Raw genomic sequence first — 19678 nt, forward strand, 5'->3', positions numbered from 1 at the left:
GCTTTCTTTTTAAGAAGTCGCTTTGATTGGATTAGAATGTTAGGGTCCTTGGTGGCCTCTTTCTGTTGGTGTGTAACTACATTTACAGGTTGTGATATTACACTTGCCAGACCCAGACTTTGATGGTCCACCCCAATGATGCTAATTGGGACGTCAAGCTTAACTTATGTTTGTTGTGGGACCTTCTTTTTCATGGGACAATCCATACAGGCATGCCCTATGCCACAATCTCTCTAGAGTGGTTGGAAAGTAGTGGGGCTACCACGATGAGGGCACTCTGCGATCCGGTGATTTTCTCCACAATCGTAGCACTTGATTGGTGCTCGATATGTGTTGGGACGTACTTGATTTTCATAAACTGGTATTAGACCCTTTGCACCTTCTACATAGTACACTGGGTACTCTGTTTCATAGTCAAATGATGAGTCTACTTCCTCGGCTTGTAATTGATGTATTGGAACTGCCTAAGGAGCTAGATTTGGTGCTCTTGGATATGGTTGTGGATTCGGATTCCTGAGTAGTTGTGGGACTTGTGTCCGAACAAGAACAAGATTTAGCCTCAGAGCTGGGGGCACTTGTACAAGTGCCGGTTGCCTGTACACTAGCATGGGTGTCGCTTGGTATTGTTGAGGTCAAGGCGGGTTGTTGCGCATGTTGAAGATGCAACTGTTTTCATCATGGCCACCGACGATGCAGATATGGAACCACAACCTCTGCGGTGGATTTGCTTGTGCAGTGATCCTAGCTCTTAGGACCGGGCACTCATTTGTTGTATGATTGGCCATGCAATGTGGACACCGAACATTTTCTCGCTGTGGATATGTCTGAGTTGGTGGCTAAGACAAGTGAAGTTTTTGTTCCATTGCTTGCATCATGTCTTCTTTCAACTTCATGGTCATGGCCTCTAGGCGATCTTCATTTGATGTTTTGGTAGTGGACTTGGATTTTCCTTTTTTCGAGTGCTTATCTCGTGTACTAGATCTATCATCATCACTACTAATGTCAGAGTCGATCATGCCATCCTCGATGCCAATGGTTGCCGCATGAGTAGCACTGAACGTTTCATAGCTACTAATCTTTTCATATCCATTTGGATTTTCTTTCTTAGTCCTACAATGAACCATGTCGTGAGGTACTTTGCATCTAGGCATGGGTCACATTTGGTGATTAATCTTTTCATCTTGTCCAGGTACGTGAGTACATCTTCTCGACGGCCTTGTTCAATCTTGCTTAATTGGAGAGCGGGATCATCTTGTAGCCTCTGTTTGAAAGCATCTTTTAAATTCTATTTGATGGAGGTCCCATGTGGCGTGCTCTTCCACTAGAAGGTCTAGGTACCATTCAGACGCTTCATCAGTTAAGGCCATGGGAAGCCAAGCCACCTTGGTTTCCTAGGATTGATCTCCACCTACTCGGCATGCGGCATCAAAATGCTGGAGGAATCAGGCTGGATCTCCCCTACCATTATATTTGGGAAGTTTCAGTTTTCCCAAGGGATGCCTGCCTTGAGTGTTATTATTTCTTCGATTAAATAAATTGCTAGCCTCTGCATCGAGTTCGATATCCCCATCATTGTCGTGATAGCATCCAAACATATTGTGGTATGGAGGAGTTAAAGGGAGTGATTGAATCTCAAGGGGGGATTCGGGGTAGAGGATTGTCGGGGGCAGTGGTTGTAGTAGAGTTGTATGTGGATTTGGTGAGCATTGGAGTCGGAGACATTGGCCGGAATGTAGCTGCATGCAGATTGGGCAAGAGTTGCAAAGGGTGTCTTTGTTGCAAATGCGAGTGTGGATTAGTTTTGTTGGGAGGGTTAGAGTGGTGTTAGTTTGTGTAGGGACCATTGTGTTGATAATGTACCTAAGATTGTCCTACGTGTGTAGGTGGATCGTTAATCGGAGGTCACGGTGTGAAGATACGAGCAAATTTGTGCAAAACAAGGCCCACACAGGGGCACAAATGAGCGAGTGCTAGGGATGCCAAAATGGTGTGCAATGGGCTAGAAAAATACCGTGTAGCATGGTGTTTTTGTGTGTGAAATTCTGGCTCAAACGGGGTCTAGTTTGGGTCCTAAACGGGCGGGATACGAAGTGTTGAAGTAGGGGTAAAATTGGCCTTTTTGGGGGGAGGGAGGAGTCTTAAGGGTGGTGTGAATGGATTTTAAGTCCAATTGGAGGGTTTGAACTAAGTTAATTCTACATAGATTAACAAGCCTATATCCTCCTCAGTTACTATAACTGGGAGGTTAATCTAACTACTCTTACTAACTAAAGTTAGTTAACTGAAGGTTAGTTAAACTAACCTACCTATTAGTAACTAACCTAGGTTAAACCTAACTAAGTTAGACTAACCTAGCCTAGGTTAAACTAACCTACGGTAGAATGAGGATTAGGTTAGGGGTTTTTTTTTTTTTTTTGGGGGGGAGTTCGACGGGAGTCTGTGAGGGGGGGGGAGAGGATTTTTGTGCGCCGTGGTAGGGGGTGTTTCGAGCGGCGACCGGGGGGGGCAACTGAGAGAGGGGGGGTTTCAAATGAAGGGGAGGGGAGGGTGGAGGGGAGGGAGGTGGAGGGCATAGTCACGAGCGGAGGTGAGGCGAGGGGCAAGTAGGTGGAGGGGGAAGGGGGTGGAGGGGAGTGGGCAGAGGTGAGGTTAAGGGCACGGGGCGGGCAGGTGCCACCGCTGGTAGGGCTAACGCTGCATGCAAGCATCGCTGCCCCTCACAGCAAGGGCTTAGGCCCTTGCTAATAAGGTACTATGTAGGTTGATTTAGTTGCTAGAGCAGTCGGCAAGGGGGGGTAGAGAGAGAGAGAGAGAGAGAGAGAGAGAGAGAGAGAGAGAGAGAGAAGGGGGGAAAGAGAGAGAGAGAGAGAGAGAGAGAGAGAGGGGGGGGGGAGAAGAGAAGAAAGAGAGAGAAGGGGGGAAAGAGAGAGAGAGAGAGAGAGAGAGAGAGAGAGAGAGAGAGAGAGAGAGAGAGAGAAGGAAAAGAGAAAGAGAGAGAAGGGAAAGAGAGAGAGAGAGAGAGAGAGAGAGAGAGAGAGAGAGAGAGAGAGAAGGAAAAGAGAAAGAGAGAGAAGGGAAAGAGAGAGAGAGAGAGAGAGAGAGAGAGAGAGAGAGAGAGGGGGGAAGGGGGGGTGGTGAAGGGGGTGAGGGAGTGGTGGAGGGGGCGGTGGAGAGGGAAAGGGTGGGGGTAGAGGGGGCAGGGGGGTGGTGGAAATGGAGGAGGGGGGGGGAGGGTGGTAGTGAGGGGGGGAGGTGGAGATGGAGGAGGGGGGGGAAGGGGGTGGTGGTGGAGGGGGAGATAGAGGAGGGGGGTTGGTGGTGGAGATGGAGGGGGGTGGAGGGGAAGATGGAGGATAGGGGTGGTGATGGAAGGGGGGGTGGAGGGTGGAGTGGGGATGGAGGAGATGGAAGGGGGGGAGAAGGGGTGTTGGAGATGGAGGGGAGGGTGGAGGGGGAGATGGAGGAGGGGGAGGGGGAAAAAGAAAAAAGAAAAAAACTTGATGGATGGAAAACTTTGACAAAAAATGGAAAACTTTGATGGAAATTCAAAGGGAGGAAGAGATGGTCACCTGAATGCTCTCCAAGTCTTTCTCAATGTAACGGGATTGTTGAGGACCAATGGATGGTGGGTGGATGGCTAGGTACCTTATCACTGCGAGATGGGCTCGAAGTAGCTTACCATGTGAGGATGGGAGTAGGGTGGTGATTGATGGAGAGGGAGGAGTGTCTTGCATAGGGCTCAGAATGGGGAAGAGGATGGAGGCAAGATGTGAAAGAAAAAGTATGAGAGGGATGGGTGCTCTTTTATAGGGAAGGAGGGGGGATATGTGGATTTAGTCAAACACATGTGCACCTTTGAATTTGTCCAAGTTTGACTAGGGAGGTGGTTTTAATTTTTCTTTTGGGTTATGGCATTTAGAACCTTTAATCATCGATTGCCCATAACTTTTGGTGGTTTTGTCAGAATGTGCTTCCATAAAAAGGAGAAATGTTCAAAATTTCAAGCTCTACACTCTAACAACCATCACATGGTCTGATTTATTCCTTAAGGTGTCATTTTTCCAAAAAACATGCATTTTCCTAAATCGATAACAAAGAGTTTCAGCTAGGAACTTATTATTATTATTTACTTGAGTTGGAAAAATTTTAGCTCTCCTAGCTCTTGAGTGATATGTTCATGAAAGTTCGAAGTAGTTTGTTTTTTACACATACCTACATATGTTTACTCATTACTTGAGATGCTAGTCTCCCCGGTAGCGGCACCAAATGTTAGCTCTTTCCCACGACTTCCACGAGAAGAGTAGGGTATTCTCAGTATGCAGGGTTCTCAGGCTTTTGTTCACCTACAGATATATCAGGGTTGTCGTTTGTAGTATACGTGTAGCTTAGGATCTCGTGTCCTGTTCTGGTGAGAGACATAGGCTTAAGTGTGGTAAAAGCAAGCATAGTGCATGCATGTGTAAAAGGAACATGTATCATCATGGTTGAGGTAATGAAGACTTTCATCTTCATTGGGGTTGCAGGGTTTAGGAGGAGTTTAAGGGTTAGGAGGAGGTTCCAAGGTTTAGAAGAGGTTCCAGGGTTAGAAGGAGTTCCAAGGTTTAGAAGAAGGTCCAAGGTTTAGAAGGAGGTTCCAAGGTTTAGAGAGAGGTTTCAGAGTTTAAAAGGAGGTTCCGAGGTTTAGAACGAGGTTCCAAAGTTTAGAAGAGGTTCCAAGTTTTAGAGTAGAGTACATGGTGGAGAACTCGTCTCCCTTATAGATCATGGAGATTAAGGGTTGAGGAACTAAGGGTTTAGGGGGAGCATAGGAGTGGAAGAGGAAGAAGGTGTAAGAGCATGGGGGAAAGAAGAGAGAGGAGGGAGGAGGAGGAGGAGGAGGGAGGAGGAGGAGGAAGAGGGAGGAGGAGAAGGGAGGAGGAGGGAGGAAGAGAGGGAGAGGATGGGTTGCAAGGTTGGAGGAGAGGGGAGGAGGAGTTGCAAGGTTAGGACATGCTTTTGGACATGGAGTGCAAGGAAGCATGGACACTTGAGACAATTGCTTGGAATACCAAAGTAGAACTCAACACAATGCCCCAAAGTGTGGGCTTCATTCCATTATGGGGTATTTATACAAGTTGGAGAGCTTCTCTCTCTGCATGTAGGAATTGTAAGACATTCTATCTCTAATTTTTTTCCCTCTCCTCCTTTAAAATAAATACTTATGCATAAGATTTAATTCTTAAAGATATATTTAGTATTCCTCTTTTAGAATAAAATACTTATGCATAAAATTTATGTAAATATTCTCTTAAAAATATCTCCAATTTCTCTCTAATCTGAGACTCTCTCTCTCTCTCTCTCTCTCTCTCTCTCTCTCTCTCTCTCTCTCTCTCTTTCTCTCTCTCTCCACACACACACACACACACACACAAATATATACACATATGCAAATTATAATACCAATCAGATAACATTTGCAAGGTTGGGCATACATTTTTTCATGTTTCACACCACGCATCATGCATGAATGTCAAATAATATGCATTAGGATGCTTCTATTCCATGTGTTTATCTTTGAGGGGTTAGATTGTTTGAATTGGACTTAATCTTAACCATTTTAAGTCTCATACAAAGTATCATACCAATTTGATATCATTTTTATCATTGGTCATGCATTTTCCCTTGTTTCTTACCACGTATTATGCATGAATTTGAACAAATATGCATTGGGGTGCTTCTATCCTATGTGTTTACCTTGAATAGGTATGATAATTTGCAAGGACCTTAATCTTACCCACTTTAAGACCCATGCAAAGTATCATATCCATTTGATATCATTTTACCATAATGCATATCCTAAACCGTATGCCATAAATTCTAAATACTAAACCCTATATCCAACCCTTATCCTTAGCCCCTAATGGTAAACGATAATTGATGGCTGAATCCCTACTTCAATATTGCATGTATAAAATCAAATGAGTGCATAAAACTAAAGCATCTACTATGAATTGATAAACAGAAAGAGAGAGTCGATAAGATGTGTCAACTCATAAAACACATAGGAGGTAATTCTATTCACCAATATCTAGAGCTCAACTTGACCAGGATGGTTGCTCTTTACAAAATACTAAAGAAAAAAGGCCACAAAGGCTTTCACAATCATCAAAACATACTAACAAAAACGAGCTGCTCCAAAGCTATAACATCAAACAAACCAACAAGAGATACCGCCTCTTCTCATGCTAGCTAGCAGCTCTCAAAACCATCAACCTCTAAATATGTTAAGAGGCTAATAGTTGTATGTCCTCCCTGAAACCATGGTGGTCAACCCTCGTAGAACCATCTGGAAACTATGAGAATGAGGGCAACTTGCTCTCTGCCCTTTCTACATAGTCTACTACATGCAAGGAAGCCATGTGGATAGTATACCATGTCTAACTAGACTACTTACCCTAACTAAGTGGATGATCTCATAAGGATGACCACACATTAACTCCAAAAGTCCCTCCCTTAGCCAAAATGAGGGGGAAGAATAGACTGTGTCAACAAAACAACTACTCAAAAACATTTCCATCTAGTGCTCACAAAGAGCAACCCAACAATAGGCTCACAAAGAGCTTCATCATTTAATTCTCACAAAGGGCTCGACATCAAGTGTTAAACAATGCACCAATAGCTCACAAAGAGCCTAATTTCAAAAAGAAATATCCTAATCATGGAGATGTTCAACCTTGACCAACATGGTGGTTTCATTCGTGTTTGAATCATTTACTACTAGTGCTTTGTCTTTTTCTTATTTCATCATCACGCTACTTAGTATGCATTACTTCTCTATGTGTCCCTCCCTCCCACAATAGTTGCACTCTTGATTATCATCTAGTGTCTTCTTCATTTTGTCATTGGAAGCATACACCCTATTGTCAAACAATGGATTACTGTTGTGCTTCTCCTTGCTTAGCAACATCCCTACATAGTCTAGAAACTCCAGGTCATCATCAAGGCACAATATACGTACTATCTCTCCATACTATTCCAATGGTAAGCTTCTCAATAGGATGGCCTTCTTGTCTTCATCCTCAACTCGTGATCCCAAGTCATTGAGTTGTCTTAGTACAGATTGCATGTGATTCAAAAGCACTCCCAATGTCTTCGACTCATTCATTTGGAGGTCAAATAAATCTTGCTTCAGGTTGGACTTCGAGTGCTTCATACATACTCCAAAGAGAGTCTCTAGTGTTTGCCAATTCTCAATAGTCGAGGTGATGAAATATTTGGGGCCTAAGGCTTGACCCAAATAACCAAGTGCTTTCTCATCCTTTGCCTCCCATGCAGGAATATTCTCAACATCATAAGGGCGTTCTTTTGGTTTCTTCTTTGACCCAGAGGCCACTCCCTAGAGTCCTTTTTGCATGAATATCAAACGTGTCACTAACTGTCATGACACAAAATTCTTACCATTAAAAGTCACCAGTATGGTGTCATGCTTGTCGTTCTTTGATGTGCCCATCACCACCTTGTGGGATTGAGGAGAATTTGAAAGCAAGCTTCAGCTAGAATGTTGAGAGAGGTTTTCTTCTTATGTCCTCGATTGCTCCCGCTCCTTCTCAGAATTGGGATGCTCGACCACTTTTGAATTGCCAACCTTGACATGCATGAACTACAATAATCACTACAAAGAATTTTTGACAAAGTGCTTGATCTTGTGGTGCTGATACCAACGATGGGCTGAAGCCCTACTTCAATATTGCATGTATAAAATCAATTGAATGTATAAAACTAAAGCATATGCTATGAAATGATAAATAGAAAGAGAGAGCCGATAAGTTGTGTCAACTCATAAAACACATAAGAGGTAATTCTATTCACCAATCGCTAGAGCTCTGCTTGACTAGCTTTGTTGCTCTTTACAAAATACTGAAGCAAAAAGGCCACAAAGGCATTGCCACAAAGGCTCTCACAATCATCAAAACATACTCACTAAGAAAAATGACCTGCTCCAAATCTATAACATCAAACAAATCGACAGGAGATACCACCTCGTCTCATGTTGGTCAGCAACTCTCAAAACCATCGACCTCTAGATGTGTGGAGAGGCCAATAGTTGCATGTCCTCCCTAAAACCATGGAGGTTGACATTCATAAGCCCCCCGGAGAGCATGAGAATGAAGGCAGCTTGTTGTATGCCCTTCCTACATAGTCTATTGCATGCAAGGAAGCGACATGGATAGTATACCATGTCAAACCACACTACTTACCCTAACTAAGTGGATGATCTCATGAGGACGATCACACACTAACTCCAATAATAATCCCTATAAAACCTTAGAGCCTAGATCCTAGACCCCTAAAACCTAAAAGCAACCCTTATTCCTAACCCTTAGTCATCATAAATCCTAAACCCTAAATCTCACATATGAAAACCTAAACCCTAAATCGTAGACCCTAGACTCTTGAACCTGTACCCACAATCCTAAATCTTAAATGGTATGCCATAGACCTTATGCCATAAACCCTATACACTTGATTTCAAATTCTAAATCCTATACCCTCAATCTTAAACCCTAAGTCCTATATTTTAAGCTCGTAATTTTGAAGAGCTCTAAATAAGAGCCTCATAAAATTGTATCACCATCAAATTAAAATAATAATAAGTAATTTATCAACAATTTATACTCAATTATAGATTATTAAATAAAGAGTAATGTTTTTTATAATTTTGTTGCAGCTTATTTGCAAAGGAAACTCTAAAAGAGATAATTGTAGAGTTTGTTTTTGGGATGGAGGTGATTTTATGTTATTAAAAAGAAGTGGTTGTATTTTATACAATCCATCATAGTGATCCAAATTCACTTTGGCATTCTAGAAGACTCAAAAACGATAAGGTGACAATTATTGTATCAAAGATTCTTAGCGCACATGTTGAGCTAAAATGATAAATGTGGATATATGAAATACTTGGAGAGGTTATGCCCTATAATACATCCAACAAATCATTTGTTGCATGAGACAAAGATGAGATTTGATCCAACATATTTCATTAGGAATACAAGGCACATCCCTTTGGATTTTAGACTAGGAGATGTTTTACAAATGAGGTCATTTGCAAATAAGAATATAGCAATAGGTCAAGTATTGGGATTTGAACAAGTGGAGTTTTTGTCATGTGCACATATGAGGATTCTAAAAGTCACTAGTGATGGTATGGATGATAACATAGCCTCCTTTGATGGTCCCTTCTATGAGGTAGGCAAGGTTATGAGATGGAGCATGACATTTTCAAAGATTAGAATGAGGCATGGGGTTTTTCAATGATAAAGATAGTGTATACTACAATATCAAAGGCATTAAAAGATATGCCCACATGCCAAGCACTATCCTTTCATATGTGTATGATTTCAATGTTGAAACTTTTGTACTGAGAGAGAGAGAGAGAGAGTTATTTTGCAAGAAACCAACACGATGGTTAGAATAGAAACCATCATGTTGGTTGCAACCACACTATGCTAGTTTTGTTTGTTATTATTATGCTAGTTGCAACCACAAGCTGGCTGTGTCTGCTACTGTGCTAGTTAATTTTCAATTCAATACTATGTAATTTTAACTAGGGGTTTTAGTTTCTAGTTGGGATTTGTATACCCTAGGTGAACCATTTGAACCTTGCACACCCTTTTTTCTATTTTTGTCACCTAGCTAAAATCTTCGTGTGAAGTAAGGCTCACAATCATTATCCATTTTTAAAATTTTATTGCCCTTTAAAAGCTTCACATGAAGTAAGCCTCATGTTCATTATTGATTCTTCTAATTTGTTGTGCTCCTAAAATTTTCAATTGAAGAAAGAGTCACCATCATCATGGGCCTTAAATAAGCATTTCATAGTATTTTTGTAATTTTGTTGGCCTGCTAAAATTTTCACATGAAGCAAGGCCCACCATCATCCATTCTTTTACTATTTTTTCCCTCTAAATTCTTCATAGGAACCAAGCCTCACCATCAACGTTGGTTCTTTTAATTCTATTTTCTTACTAAAATATTTAGATGAAGCAAGGCTCGCTCGTCATCATGGTGCTTAGTTACCCCTTTGGCACACCATCCTTTTAATTTTGTTGCCATGCTAAAATGTTTGCATGATGGAACAATTCACATAATTGGCATAGCATTCTTATATATTTTTTTGCTTGGTAAAATCTTCACATGAAGCATGTCACATGACAACCAATATGAACATTATTGAAGATGAGTGTGCAATGGTCATCATGGTGGGCTGCCACATGGTGGTATTGAAAGGGGATGCTGGAAGCTCTCGTGTAATATAAATAAGAAACACATTGAGCATGCATGTTGTGCTTGGTTAATTGATATAGTAGTGTGTGTGAGTGTCTAGTTTGAGATCTATGTACCCTAACGAAATGATTTAAAGCTTTCAAGTGACTAGCTCAATGGTTGAAATGACAACCACCATGCTGGTTATATCTATTACTATCTTATTTCCTCCTAAATCATTTTGTTGTACCATATTATATTAAAATATTCAGGCTTTAGTAAATTCCTATTTCACAATTAGAAAAATTTTAAATAATAGATAAGCTCTCCCAACTCCACCAACGATGGAATCCTGCCAGTGAATAAGAGGTAGATTCTGCAAATGCACCAACTTTTCTAGCTTTGACTTGGCAATCTCCATCAAGATCTCACATTCCAGCATTGAATGACACTTTCTAGCATTGAACCACCCTTTCCTCTTAGCCTCCTTATTTCTCATACTCACCTCCTTGTGTAATAACTTCAAAGCCTCTTGCTCATCTAGTAGACAGAACCCTCCTTGCAATTTTTTCAACACGTAAGAAGGGGTATCATACTTCTCCTTTACCTTCAAAAGTTGACTGTTTCTTCCACATGTGTGAGCTTGGCCTCGAAGTTCCCCCTACCATGCATGAACCATCTCCCTAACTTGCTTCACCCCTCTACCCTTACTCACCGATGATCCATGCCTTGAACTCTCAAAATGCATGCACGTGCTCGTTCAAACTCTCAATTTCCACTCCGTCCTTCTAGTTTTGATTGTTTGGAAAGGAAAGTACAGGCACATACAAGTTTGTGTTGCCAACTAAGTGAGGCATGGGGGAGATATAAGCAAGGATAGGCATCTTAGTGCCTAAGATAGGAGGAGAGTACTGCAATCATTTCTTTTTTGGCCTTCTATCTGGGTAGCCTTAGCAACAGTTCGAGTTTTGCAAAGCTAAAAATCTTGATTATTTCTATTTGTTGGGGTGAGAATTTCCTATCCGTTGCTAGCAACTTTGGCAGGTTGGTATTGTTGGAAGACAAGCTCGGGTATGCTATTCCACATATATTTTACGGATAGCTGGATATGCCTATCAGCACTATGATTGGTGTGTTAGTAGTTAGTAGTAGTTAGACCATGGTTCATACCCATGGTTAGTCCTTATTAGTCTAGTTAGGTCTTATGTTGCCGTTTTAGTTCTTTTTAGTGTGTTCACTTGGTTGATGTACTGTCTTTTTCCTTCTAGTAATGAATAGAATGTGTGTTGGAGGCTACTTGCCCTCCTGGTGTTCTTCCTCATACCTGGGTGTTCCTGCTTCCGCTATGCTATCTTCTTTGACATGGTATCAGAGCACTTCAATGCTTATGGGTGAGCTGCTATGGTAGAGTGGTCTGTCGAGGCAGAACCCTGGTTGTTTTTCAGGATAAGAGAGACGTGCTAAGCCTATGTTGAAGAATTCCTAGCTTGTCCTCCCTTCTATAGGCAGTTTTTGGTCACGACATTGAAATTTTGCAAAGGAACACTCTACATTACTCAATTTTGCCGCTCTAAATAATTTCAAATCCTTAAGACCTGGGTCTAATGTTTTTTGGCCAAATTCGATCATTTACATCCCCAAATTGCTGTTTCAAAATTCCTGTGAAGAAATCTGGCATATTGAAGCTGTGGAAGTTGCATCTGCTCAAGTCTATTGAAGACTATCTATCAAAGCTTGGAGACTGAGGGAAGAAGACATCTTGAAGGTTCTCAAGAGATTGGTTGCCACTTATAGTTGAAAAAGAAATACAGATGCCTTGTTTCTCTACACTACACTCATTTTTTTATACATTTTACTGCAAGGATTAGCATAACCCACCGCTATAGGGGTGGTAGACTTGTGCCTGGGGATAGGTTTTCTTGTAGGTACATACACTTACAGAGACAGTGGTTGATATGCAGCATAAAGGCATTGTTGTTGGCCTACCAAAGTTTAAGTATAATGCTTTGAAGCATGTATGTCCTGCATGCCAATTTGGGAAGCAATCCAGGTTGCCATTTACTAGGCATATGCGGGAAAGTAATGGACCCTTGCAGCTGATTCACACTGATGTCTCGATGGTAGGTTCATCATACTATGCCACATTTATTGATGATTTCAACCGGTATACATGGCTATATTTTTTGAAACATAAGGATGAGGTCTTTCCTGCCTTCAAGCATTTCAAGCAACATGTTGAAAAGGAGTTTGGGTCATATATCACATGCTTGAGATCGGATAATGGAGGTGAATATCTATCAAATGAATTTGATGACTTCTTGGCCTATCATGGGATTAGATGGGAGCCTACATGCCCATATACACCACAACAGAATGGATTGGCTGAATGGAAGAATGGGTTGATTGGTTCATCTGGTAGAGCCATTTTGAATGAAAAGAACTTACTTGATTATTATTGGTTGGGCAGAAGCACTTGCAACTGCAGTGTATGTGATGAATCACACTCCTAACGCTAGCATTCATATGTTCACACCATATGAGAAATGGTATCGATAGAAGCCTGATGTCAGTCATTTAAAGTGTTTGGTAGCTTGGCATATGTGCATATACCGGATGAGAAGAGGAGAAAATTAGATCCGAAGGCTGAAACATGTGTGTTTATAGGCTATGCTCAAGACCGAAAAGGCTATAAGTGTTAAATCCCTCTACTAGGAAGACTTTGATAAGTCGTGATGTTATTTTTGATGAGATGGGATCTTGGTATGGGAAACTTGATATAGTGGTTCCACATCAAGCCTAGGATGCTCAGTTGAATGATAAAAATAAGCCACATACTACTTCTATGTTAGGACCTATAGACAGTGGTGATTCCACTATGAGTCCTTGGTCAGGCAGGTTGCGTTCTTCCACCACTGACACCTCTATGTCAGTGAGGGGGAGAGATAAAGGGAAGAACAAGGTGAATGAGATTGTTTCAATGCCTAAGATAGAGGTTGATATGACCCCTGGACCATCTAATTCAGGTTATGATTCTTTTGGTAACAACAGTTTGGATAGTGAATTGGGCATTCCTTCTATTTCCACACCAAGTGTGAAAAGCAGCAGGTATGTGCCTCCCCATGAGAGAGGAGAAGTTGAAAAGTCAATGTCTGGAAAGTCTATGAGAAGATCTGAAAGGGTAAGATACCGTGTTGATAGGTTAACATACACTAGGTTTGTGGCAAAACACTATGCATACATGGCAAAAGTTGTGGGACATACAGAGCCATCTAGATATAATGATGCTGTGCATGATGAGCAATGGCAGATAGCCATGGATGAAGAAATGGATGCCCTTGCCTTGAATCAGACTTGGGATTTGGTTGAGCTTCCTGCAGGAAAGACACCCATTGGATGTAAATGGGTATACAAAGTGAAATGCAAGTTTGATGGATTAGTAGAAAGGTATAAGGCAAGGCTGGCCGCAAAGGGTTATGCACAGAAGTATGGTTTGGATTATGAGGAAACCTTTAGCCCAGTTGCAAAGATGGCTATTGTGAGGACAATAATTGCTTTAGCTACTGCAAAAGGATGGAAATTACAGCAAATGGATGTTAAGAATGCCTTTCTCAATGGTGATTTGCAGGAAGAGGTATACATGTCACAGCCAGAAGGATATGTCCATTCTGATTTTTCGCAACATGTTTGCAGATTGAAGAAAGCCTTTGGGATAAAGCAAGCTCCACGAGCCTGGAATGAGAGGATTAGTCAGTACTTACAAAGTCTTGGTTTTATGGTTGGCAGGGCTGGTCATTCATTGTTTGTGAAGAAGACAGATGCCGGTTATGTTGTGATTGTTATATATGTTGATGATTTGATTCTGGCTGGCAGTGATGATGATGGGATTGCTGGAATTAAGAGCATGCTGAAAATGAAGTTTGACATGAAGGATTTGGGAGATTTGAAGTTTTTTCTTGGCATAGAGGTGTTGAGAACACCTGATGGCATTTGACTTATGTAGAGGCAGTATGCCTTGAATATGTTGGAGAGGTTTGGCATGAAGGAATGCAAATCTATGGATACATCTTTGGAGCAAAACTTGAAGATTATGGCTGATTGTGGAGCTGAGATTGAGGACATTACCATGTACAGGTAGATGGTTGGCAGCTTGATATATTTGACTATCACTAGGCTTTGATTTGGCATATGCTGTGGGACTCATTAGTCAATTTATGCAGAAGCCATGGACTTGGATGCAGTGAGGAGGATTATGCAATATGTCAAGAATACATATGAACATGGGCAAGATTATGCATATGGCAAGGAATTAGAGCTGGCTAGATACATAGATGTAGATTGGGCAAGATGTGCGTATGACAGGAGATCCACTAGTGGCTTTGCATTCAGCCTTGGAAGTGCTATGGTTAGTTGGAGTAGCAAAAAGCAACCCACAGTGGCATTGTCTAGTACAGAAGCTGAGTAGAAAGGTGTAGCATTGGTTGCATGTGAGATTGCTTGGCTTCAGAAGTTGTTGCAGGATTTGGGATTGCATGTGGATAAGCCAGACAAACTTTAGTATGATAACATGAGTAGTGTCCAGTTCGCAAGTAATCCCGTATATCATGCTAGAACAAAGCATATTGAGGTACACTACCATTTCATCAGAGAGATGGTGTTGATGAGGCAAGTTGACCTCATTCATGTTCGGACTGAAGATCAGGTTGCAGATATCTTTAGCAAGTCCTTGGGTAAAGATAAGTTCACATGCTTTCGAGAGCTTCTTGGTGTCTTATTCCCTACTTGAGCTTGAGTTGGAAGAAAAGCTCGGGTATGCTATCCCATAGATATATTAGAGATAGCTGTATTGCCTACTGGCACTATGATTGGTGTGTTAGTAGTTAGTAGTAGTCAAACCATGGTTCATACCCATGGTTAGTTCTTATCAGTCCAGTTAGGTTTTATCTTGTGTTTTTAGTTCTTTTTAGTGTGTTCACTTAGTTGATGTACTGTCTTTTTCCTTCTAGTAAGGAATAGACTGTGTGTTGGAGGCTGCTTGCCCTCTTGGTGTTCTTTCTCATACTTGGGTGTTCCCGCTTTCGCTACGCTATCTCTTTGATAGGTCTTTATGACTTTGGTACAAAGGTGATTAGTCCAAGTTTGCTCCTTGTAAGAGGCTTTAATGCATGCATTTAGTGACTTCGTCCTCTCTCTCTCTCTCTCTTCCGCTCTCCCCTTTCTCTTCTCCTTTTCTCTCTCCTTTCTTTCTCCTCTGTCTCTCTCTCTCTAGGCAAGTCCCCCTCCTCCTTCTCTCTCTCTCTCTCTCTCTTCTTCTTCTCTTTAGGCAAGCCCCCCGCCCCCCCTCCTCTCTCTCTCTCTCTCTCTCTCTCTTCTTCTTCTTCTCTCTAGGCAAGCCCCCCTTCCCCAATGAAATTCATCTTGTTGACTTTTGGACCATTTGCATTTACTACTCTTTGTACACTCTTCCCTTTTCATGCCTCCAATTTTATGCTCTCTCTTAATGAATGATAGATATATATCATTCACCTTGTTTGTTCCCATGTTTCTCTTTAGTGAAATCTCGTTTGCGTCGGAGGAAAAAAGCGCAAAAGACTAGACATGTGGGAGAGGGATGAGGAAAATGAACTAGGAAGGGTGAAGGACGTGTGGAGGTGAGAGGAAGGCACGATGAGATAGATGATGGGGGATGAGAGAGTTTGGTGTGGGAGGACACTCAGGAGTGACTCAAATCAAAACCCAAAGGGCGGTATCTAACTTGGATATCCGCGAAGACTCGCCCAGCAAAGCCGGCACCTTCTTGGAACTTGAATTATTTTCACTTAGTCAAGCCGTCCACACGCGCTCTCCTCCCTTCGCACTTCTCACAATCGTCCGCTTCAATATCTACCCTCACCCTTCCCTCCATCTTCCCGTCTTTTGCTCTCATGGCTTGCTTCTCGCCCCCCTCCCTCAGTCGCACTTTCCTACTGCTCTTCTTGGCTCTCTCCCTCACTTCAGGTAGGCTTGTGCTCCCTTTGTCCTTGCTGAATTGCAGCGTTCGGGTTTTCCTGCACAATGGGCTCCACCTCCTGACCCTTTGCATCCCTTAAGAGTTCTACTCGCCGTCCGTTTGTTCTTCTTTTGTCCTACCCAGAGGGGCGATTTCATGCTCGTTAAGTAGTTTGCAATATGACAGTTTCATGCTCTGCAGTTTTTGGACAGGAAAACCCGCAGGGAGAGGTGAACCTTAATAAAAACACTGCCTACAACAACGCGTTGAAATGCTTGCAGAACCAAGTAATTTTGATCTTTTCTTTTCTGTGTTCTGATGTATTTTAAAATTTTGGTTTACTAGATCGTTGCAAAATATGTTTCGATGACTGCCAAAACCTCTTGTCTACGCATGCTTACACATATTAAGGAAAACATGTGAGCTAAAACTTTGAATGCATTTTCCTTAGCGGAAGAATCAATTCAGTCTCGAGGCCCTAGGAATCGGGATATGCAATTGATCTAACTCTCAAACTCTACCGCAGCATTTAGCCAATCAGGGCAGTTGCAGCTTTGGCATGAAATAGATGTGGAAGGATGTGGTCTCGGCGTCATGATGCTGCTTGATGCATCTACTTTTCCAAAAAGTGAAGATGGAGTGGTTGACTTTAGTATCGGAGCCAAGAAACAACTTAATTAGCTCAATTTTAGTAGCTGGATGTGATGTGCTGGACTGATAGTTGTCTTTTGGCAGACTGTGACTTGTCCACCCGGGACCGCTTTGAATGAATCCGGTGTTTTGCACGTCAATTCAAGCAGTCAGACTCAGTACTGCCAGAGTGGTTGCGCTAATCAGACGGTTGTACAACTCTCGTGCATGTCGAACGTCCTCACAGATTTTAGGTTCAACAACGATGCCACTCTTTCGGATGTCAAGACGGCCATACAAACTGGATGCGTTTCAGGTAATCTGGATCAATGATTAAGCAAAACGCATCTACCGATTTTTAACGTTCCAGTTTCTCTGCCGTTTATGAAAGGTTTAAATTGTCACATAAAAACAGCAACCTCACAAGGAAACAATGGTTGAGTGGGCGCAGGGAACTTTACTGTGCATGTGACGGCCAATGCACAAGGCCTGGCATCTCACCTTGGATTTCTAATTCTGCCAGTATTCATCGCCTCATTGTTGACAGGGATTTGAACTTGGCCCTTGCGTTGCCTAGACATTTGGGGCCTGTATTCATGGACGTTGTACATCGGTGTAAAACTAAATCTGCAGACTTGGGATTATGATTCTTTGAGAATTAGTATTTGATCACCCATGTCTCCCATATTTGGCCCCATAGTGAGCTTACTATTAAGAACTTCGTAGGGGAGAGAGAGAGAGAGAGAGAGAGAGAGAGAGAGAGCTTCTTATGTTTTAAATTCTATGGTTGTATGTGTGCACTAGTGCTCTAGCACACCAAACACTTGGCACAAAATCTGAAGCTATGCTTTTTGCCCGCGTGCACACACCGACCCACACACCCACCATTTGTGTTCATGTATACCAGGTCCTTTTTTACCCTCCAACATGTAGGAAATTTGTACCAGATGACAGGATTCCAAACAGTGGTGGGAGGGGAAAGCCATGGTTGTATGTGCACTAGTGCTCTAGCACACCAAGCACGTGGCACAAAATCTGAAGCTATGCTTCTTGCCCGCGTGCACACACCGACCCACCCACCCACCATTTATGTTCATGTATACCAGGTCCTTTTTGACCCTCCAACATGTAGGAATTTTGTACCGGATGGCATGATTCCAAACAGTGGTGGGAGGGGAAAGCCTCCCAGCACCTTATCATTCCCTCCCTCCATAAAAGCTCAAACTAGGTCCAATCACCTTTAAAGGGGAAGGGCATCTCACTCTTCCCTAGTCCATCCTTCATCCTTCATCCTCTTCACCTTCATGATCTTCTCTCCTTGTAAAATTCACATGAAATCACCAATGAATTGCAAAGCAATGGTGGGGGCGCTAGTTCACTCATTCTTATCCATTGCACTAGTGGATCTCGACTTAATTCCAAGTTCCATGCTTTTTGCTATAGTACTCTTGCTTCTTTGTTACTCTTTAGTTTCAAAGCTTTACATCGTCTATCTCTCTCTATTCCATTCTTGTTTGGTTGGCTTTTGAGGTTTCCATAGATGTTTTAGCTCTTGTCTATCGTACATTTGTTGTGACTAGTTTAGGACATTAAGTGGTTGCATGATGCATTTTGCTAGGTTATGGAATTCACTGTTGGAAAGGTCACCTCCCCATCTGTAAGCCCCCAAATGAGGAGAGCGTGGGGGAGGGAGACCTAGGGCAGGATGTGCCCCAAAAGAAGAAAGAAGGGTACCTGGCAAGTTGTGGAGCTCCTGATGTACAGGGCAGACATGTGGACATCAGGGACCTGCAGCAGCCTGATTGCGCAGAGATTTCCAGCAAGGACAGACGGCGCAGCAGTACGGAAGGGTACGGTATGCATACGTGGCTGTACGGGGCTGGTGAAGGCCTGGCAGGAGGCAAGGATGCTGCAGCAGAAAGGCGCCTGCATGAAGAAAGATATGGGGTAGATGGCAGAGGCTATGGGCAGGAGTACAGCCTGCAATAGGGTATCCAGCAGTAGCAAAGGGCAGCCTAGCAGCAGCCCAAAAAGGCCTGGCTAGGGCCCTTACATAGGGCTGAGACCTTGCCTTAATTGGAGGGTCAAAAGCCCTAGAAGTGTGGGCCCAAGGGCCCTAGTTTTGTGAGCCCTTAAAGGGCTGGTTGGGCTGAGCCAACCAGGTCGGTTGGGCCAGCCAACCTGGTCTGTCCAGTCGGCCCAGATTGGGACGTATTGGTTGGGTTTTTGACAGGCCCCTAGGCCTATAAAAGGAGGGGCTTCATGCCCCATTATTCATCCAACATCTAGCAAAAAGTGGAGCAGACAGGAGCAGCCTGAAGGCATTCCCTTTGGCCTCATCTTGGAGGTAAAGGAGAGTTGAAGGAGTCCTGCAGACTGAGTTCCCTAAGGGTGAAAAGCTCTTATCGAGTGGTGTGGTAAATGTCCACAACCGCTTCCCTACTGCCAAATCTGCCATAATCATGCTACCAACTCCCACTACAACGGAAGCAAGAACCGGAAGTGTAGCCCCAATGGCAAACATGTGAGAACTAAGTCTCAACACAGTCATGGATGCATGAAGTACTATGGCTGCCATATCAACCATAACTTGCTGCTCAACTGATCTGTGATCGTCAAACCTGCTGTGTTTTAAGTATGGAGCCAATATAGGCAATGGAGTACTCAGTAACTTCCCCCTCTCCATACTGAAATAACCAAGTATCTGACAAACATCATCAAGACCATGCAGCTCCCACTGCAAAGCATCTGTGTCCATCAGGAACCATATGGTAAGTAACCTCAGAAGGATAGCAATCTCCTGAATACTGAGACTATAAC

At 42.7% G+C, this 19678-nt stretch overlaps 1 protein-coding gene across 1 annotated transcript; it reads left to right on the plus strand.

Moving 5' to 3' along the window:
* The first annotated feature begins 15803 nt into the window (after positions 1-15803).
* On the plus strand, positions 15804-17530 carry LOC147901381 (uncharacterized). Its single transcript, XM_087376148.1, has 4 exons — positions 15804-16236; positions 16430-16515; positions 16964-17174; positions 17310-17530. Exons 1-4 carry the CDS (start codon positions 16164-16166, stop codon positions 17411-17413), a joined length of 474 nt encoding a protein of 157 aa, XP_087232274.1. The 5' UTR covers positions 15804-16163; the 3' UTR covers positions 17414-17530.
* The last annotated feature ends 2148 nt before the right edge of the window (positions 17531-19678 follow it).

The sequence above is a fragment of the Dipteris shenzhenensis genome, chromosome 6, assembly GCF_047967505.1.
Source record: "Dipteris shenzhenensis isolate YYH24624 ecotype China chromosome 6, Dip_SZ_1.0, whole genome shotgun sequence".
In the NCBI taxonomy this organism is placed as follows: Eukaryota; Viridiplantae; Streptophyta; class Polypodiopsida; order Gleicheniales; family Dipteridaceae; genus Dipteris; species Dipteris shenzhenensis.

Bases quoted from the DNA above. Each gene is read 5' to 3' on its own strand.
- LOC147901381 (XM_087376148.1), top strand. From the start codon at position 16,164: ATGGCTTGCTTCTCGCCCCCCTCCCTCAGTCGCACTTTCCTACTGCTC. The intron at 16,237-16,429 runs GTAGGCTTGTGC...CATGCTCTGCAG, and splicing joins GGCTCTCTCCCTCACTTCAG to TTTTTGGACAGGAAAACCCG. The intron at 16,516-16,963 runs GTAATTTTGATC...GTCTTTTGGCAG, and splicing joins TGAAATGCTTGCAGAACCAA to ACTGTGACTTGTCCACCCGG.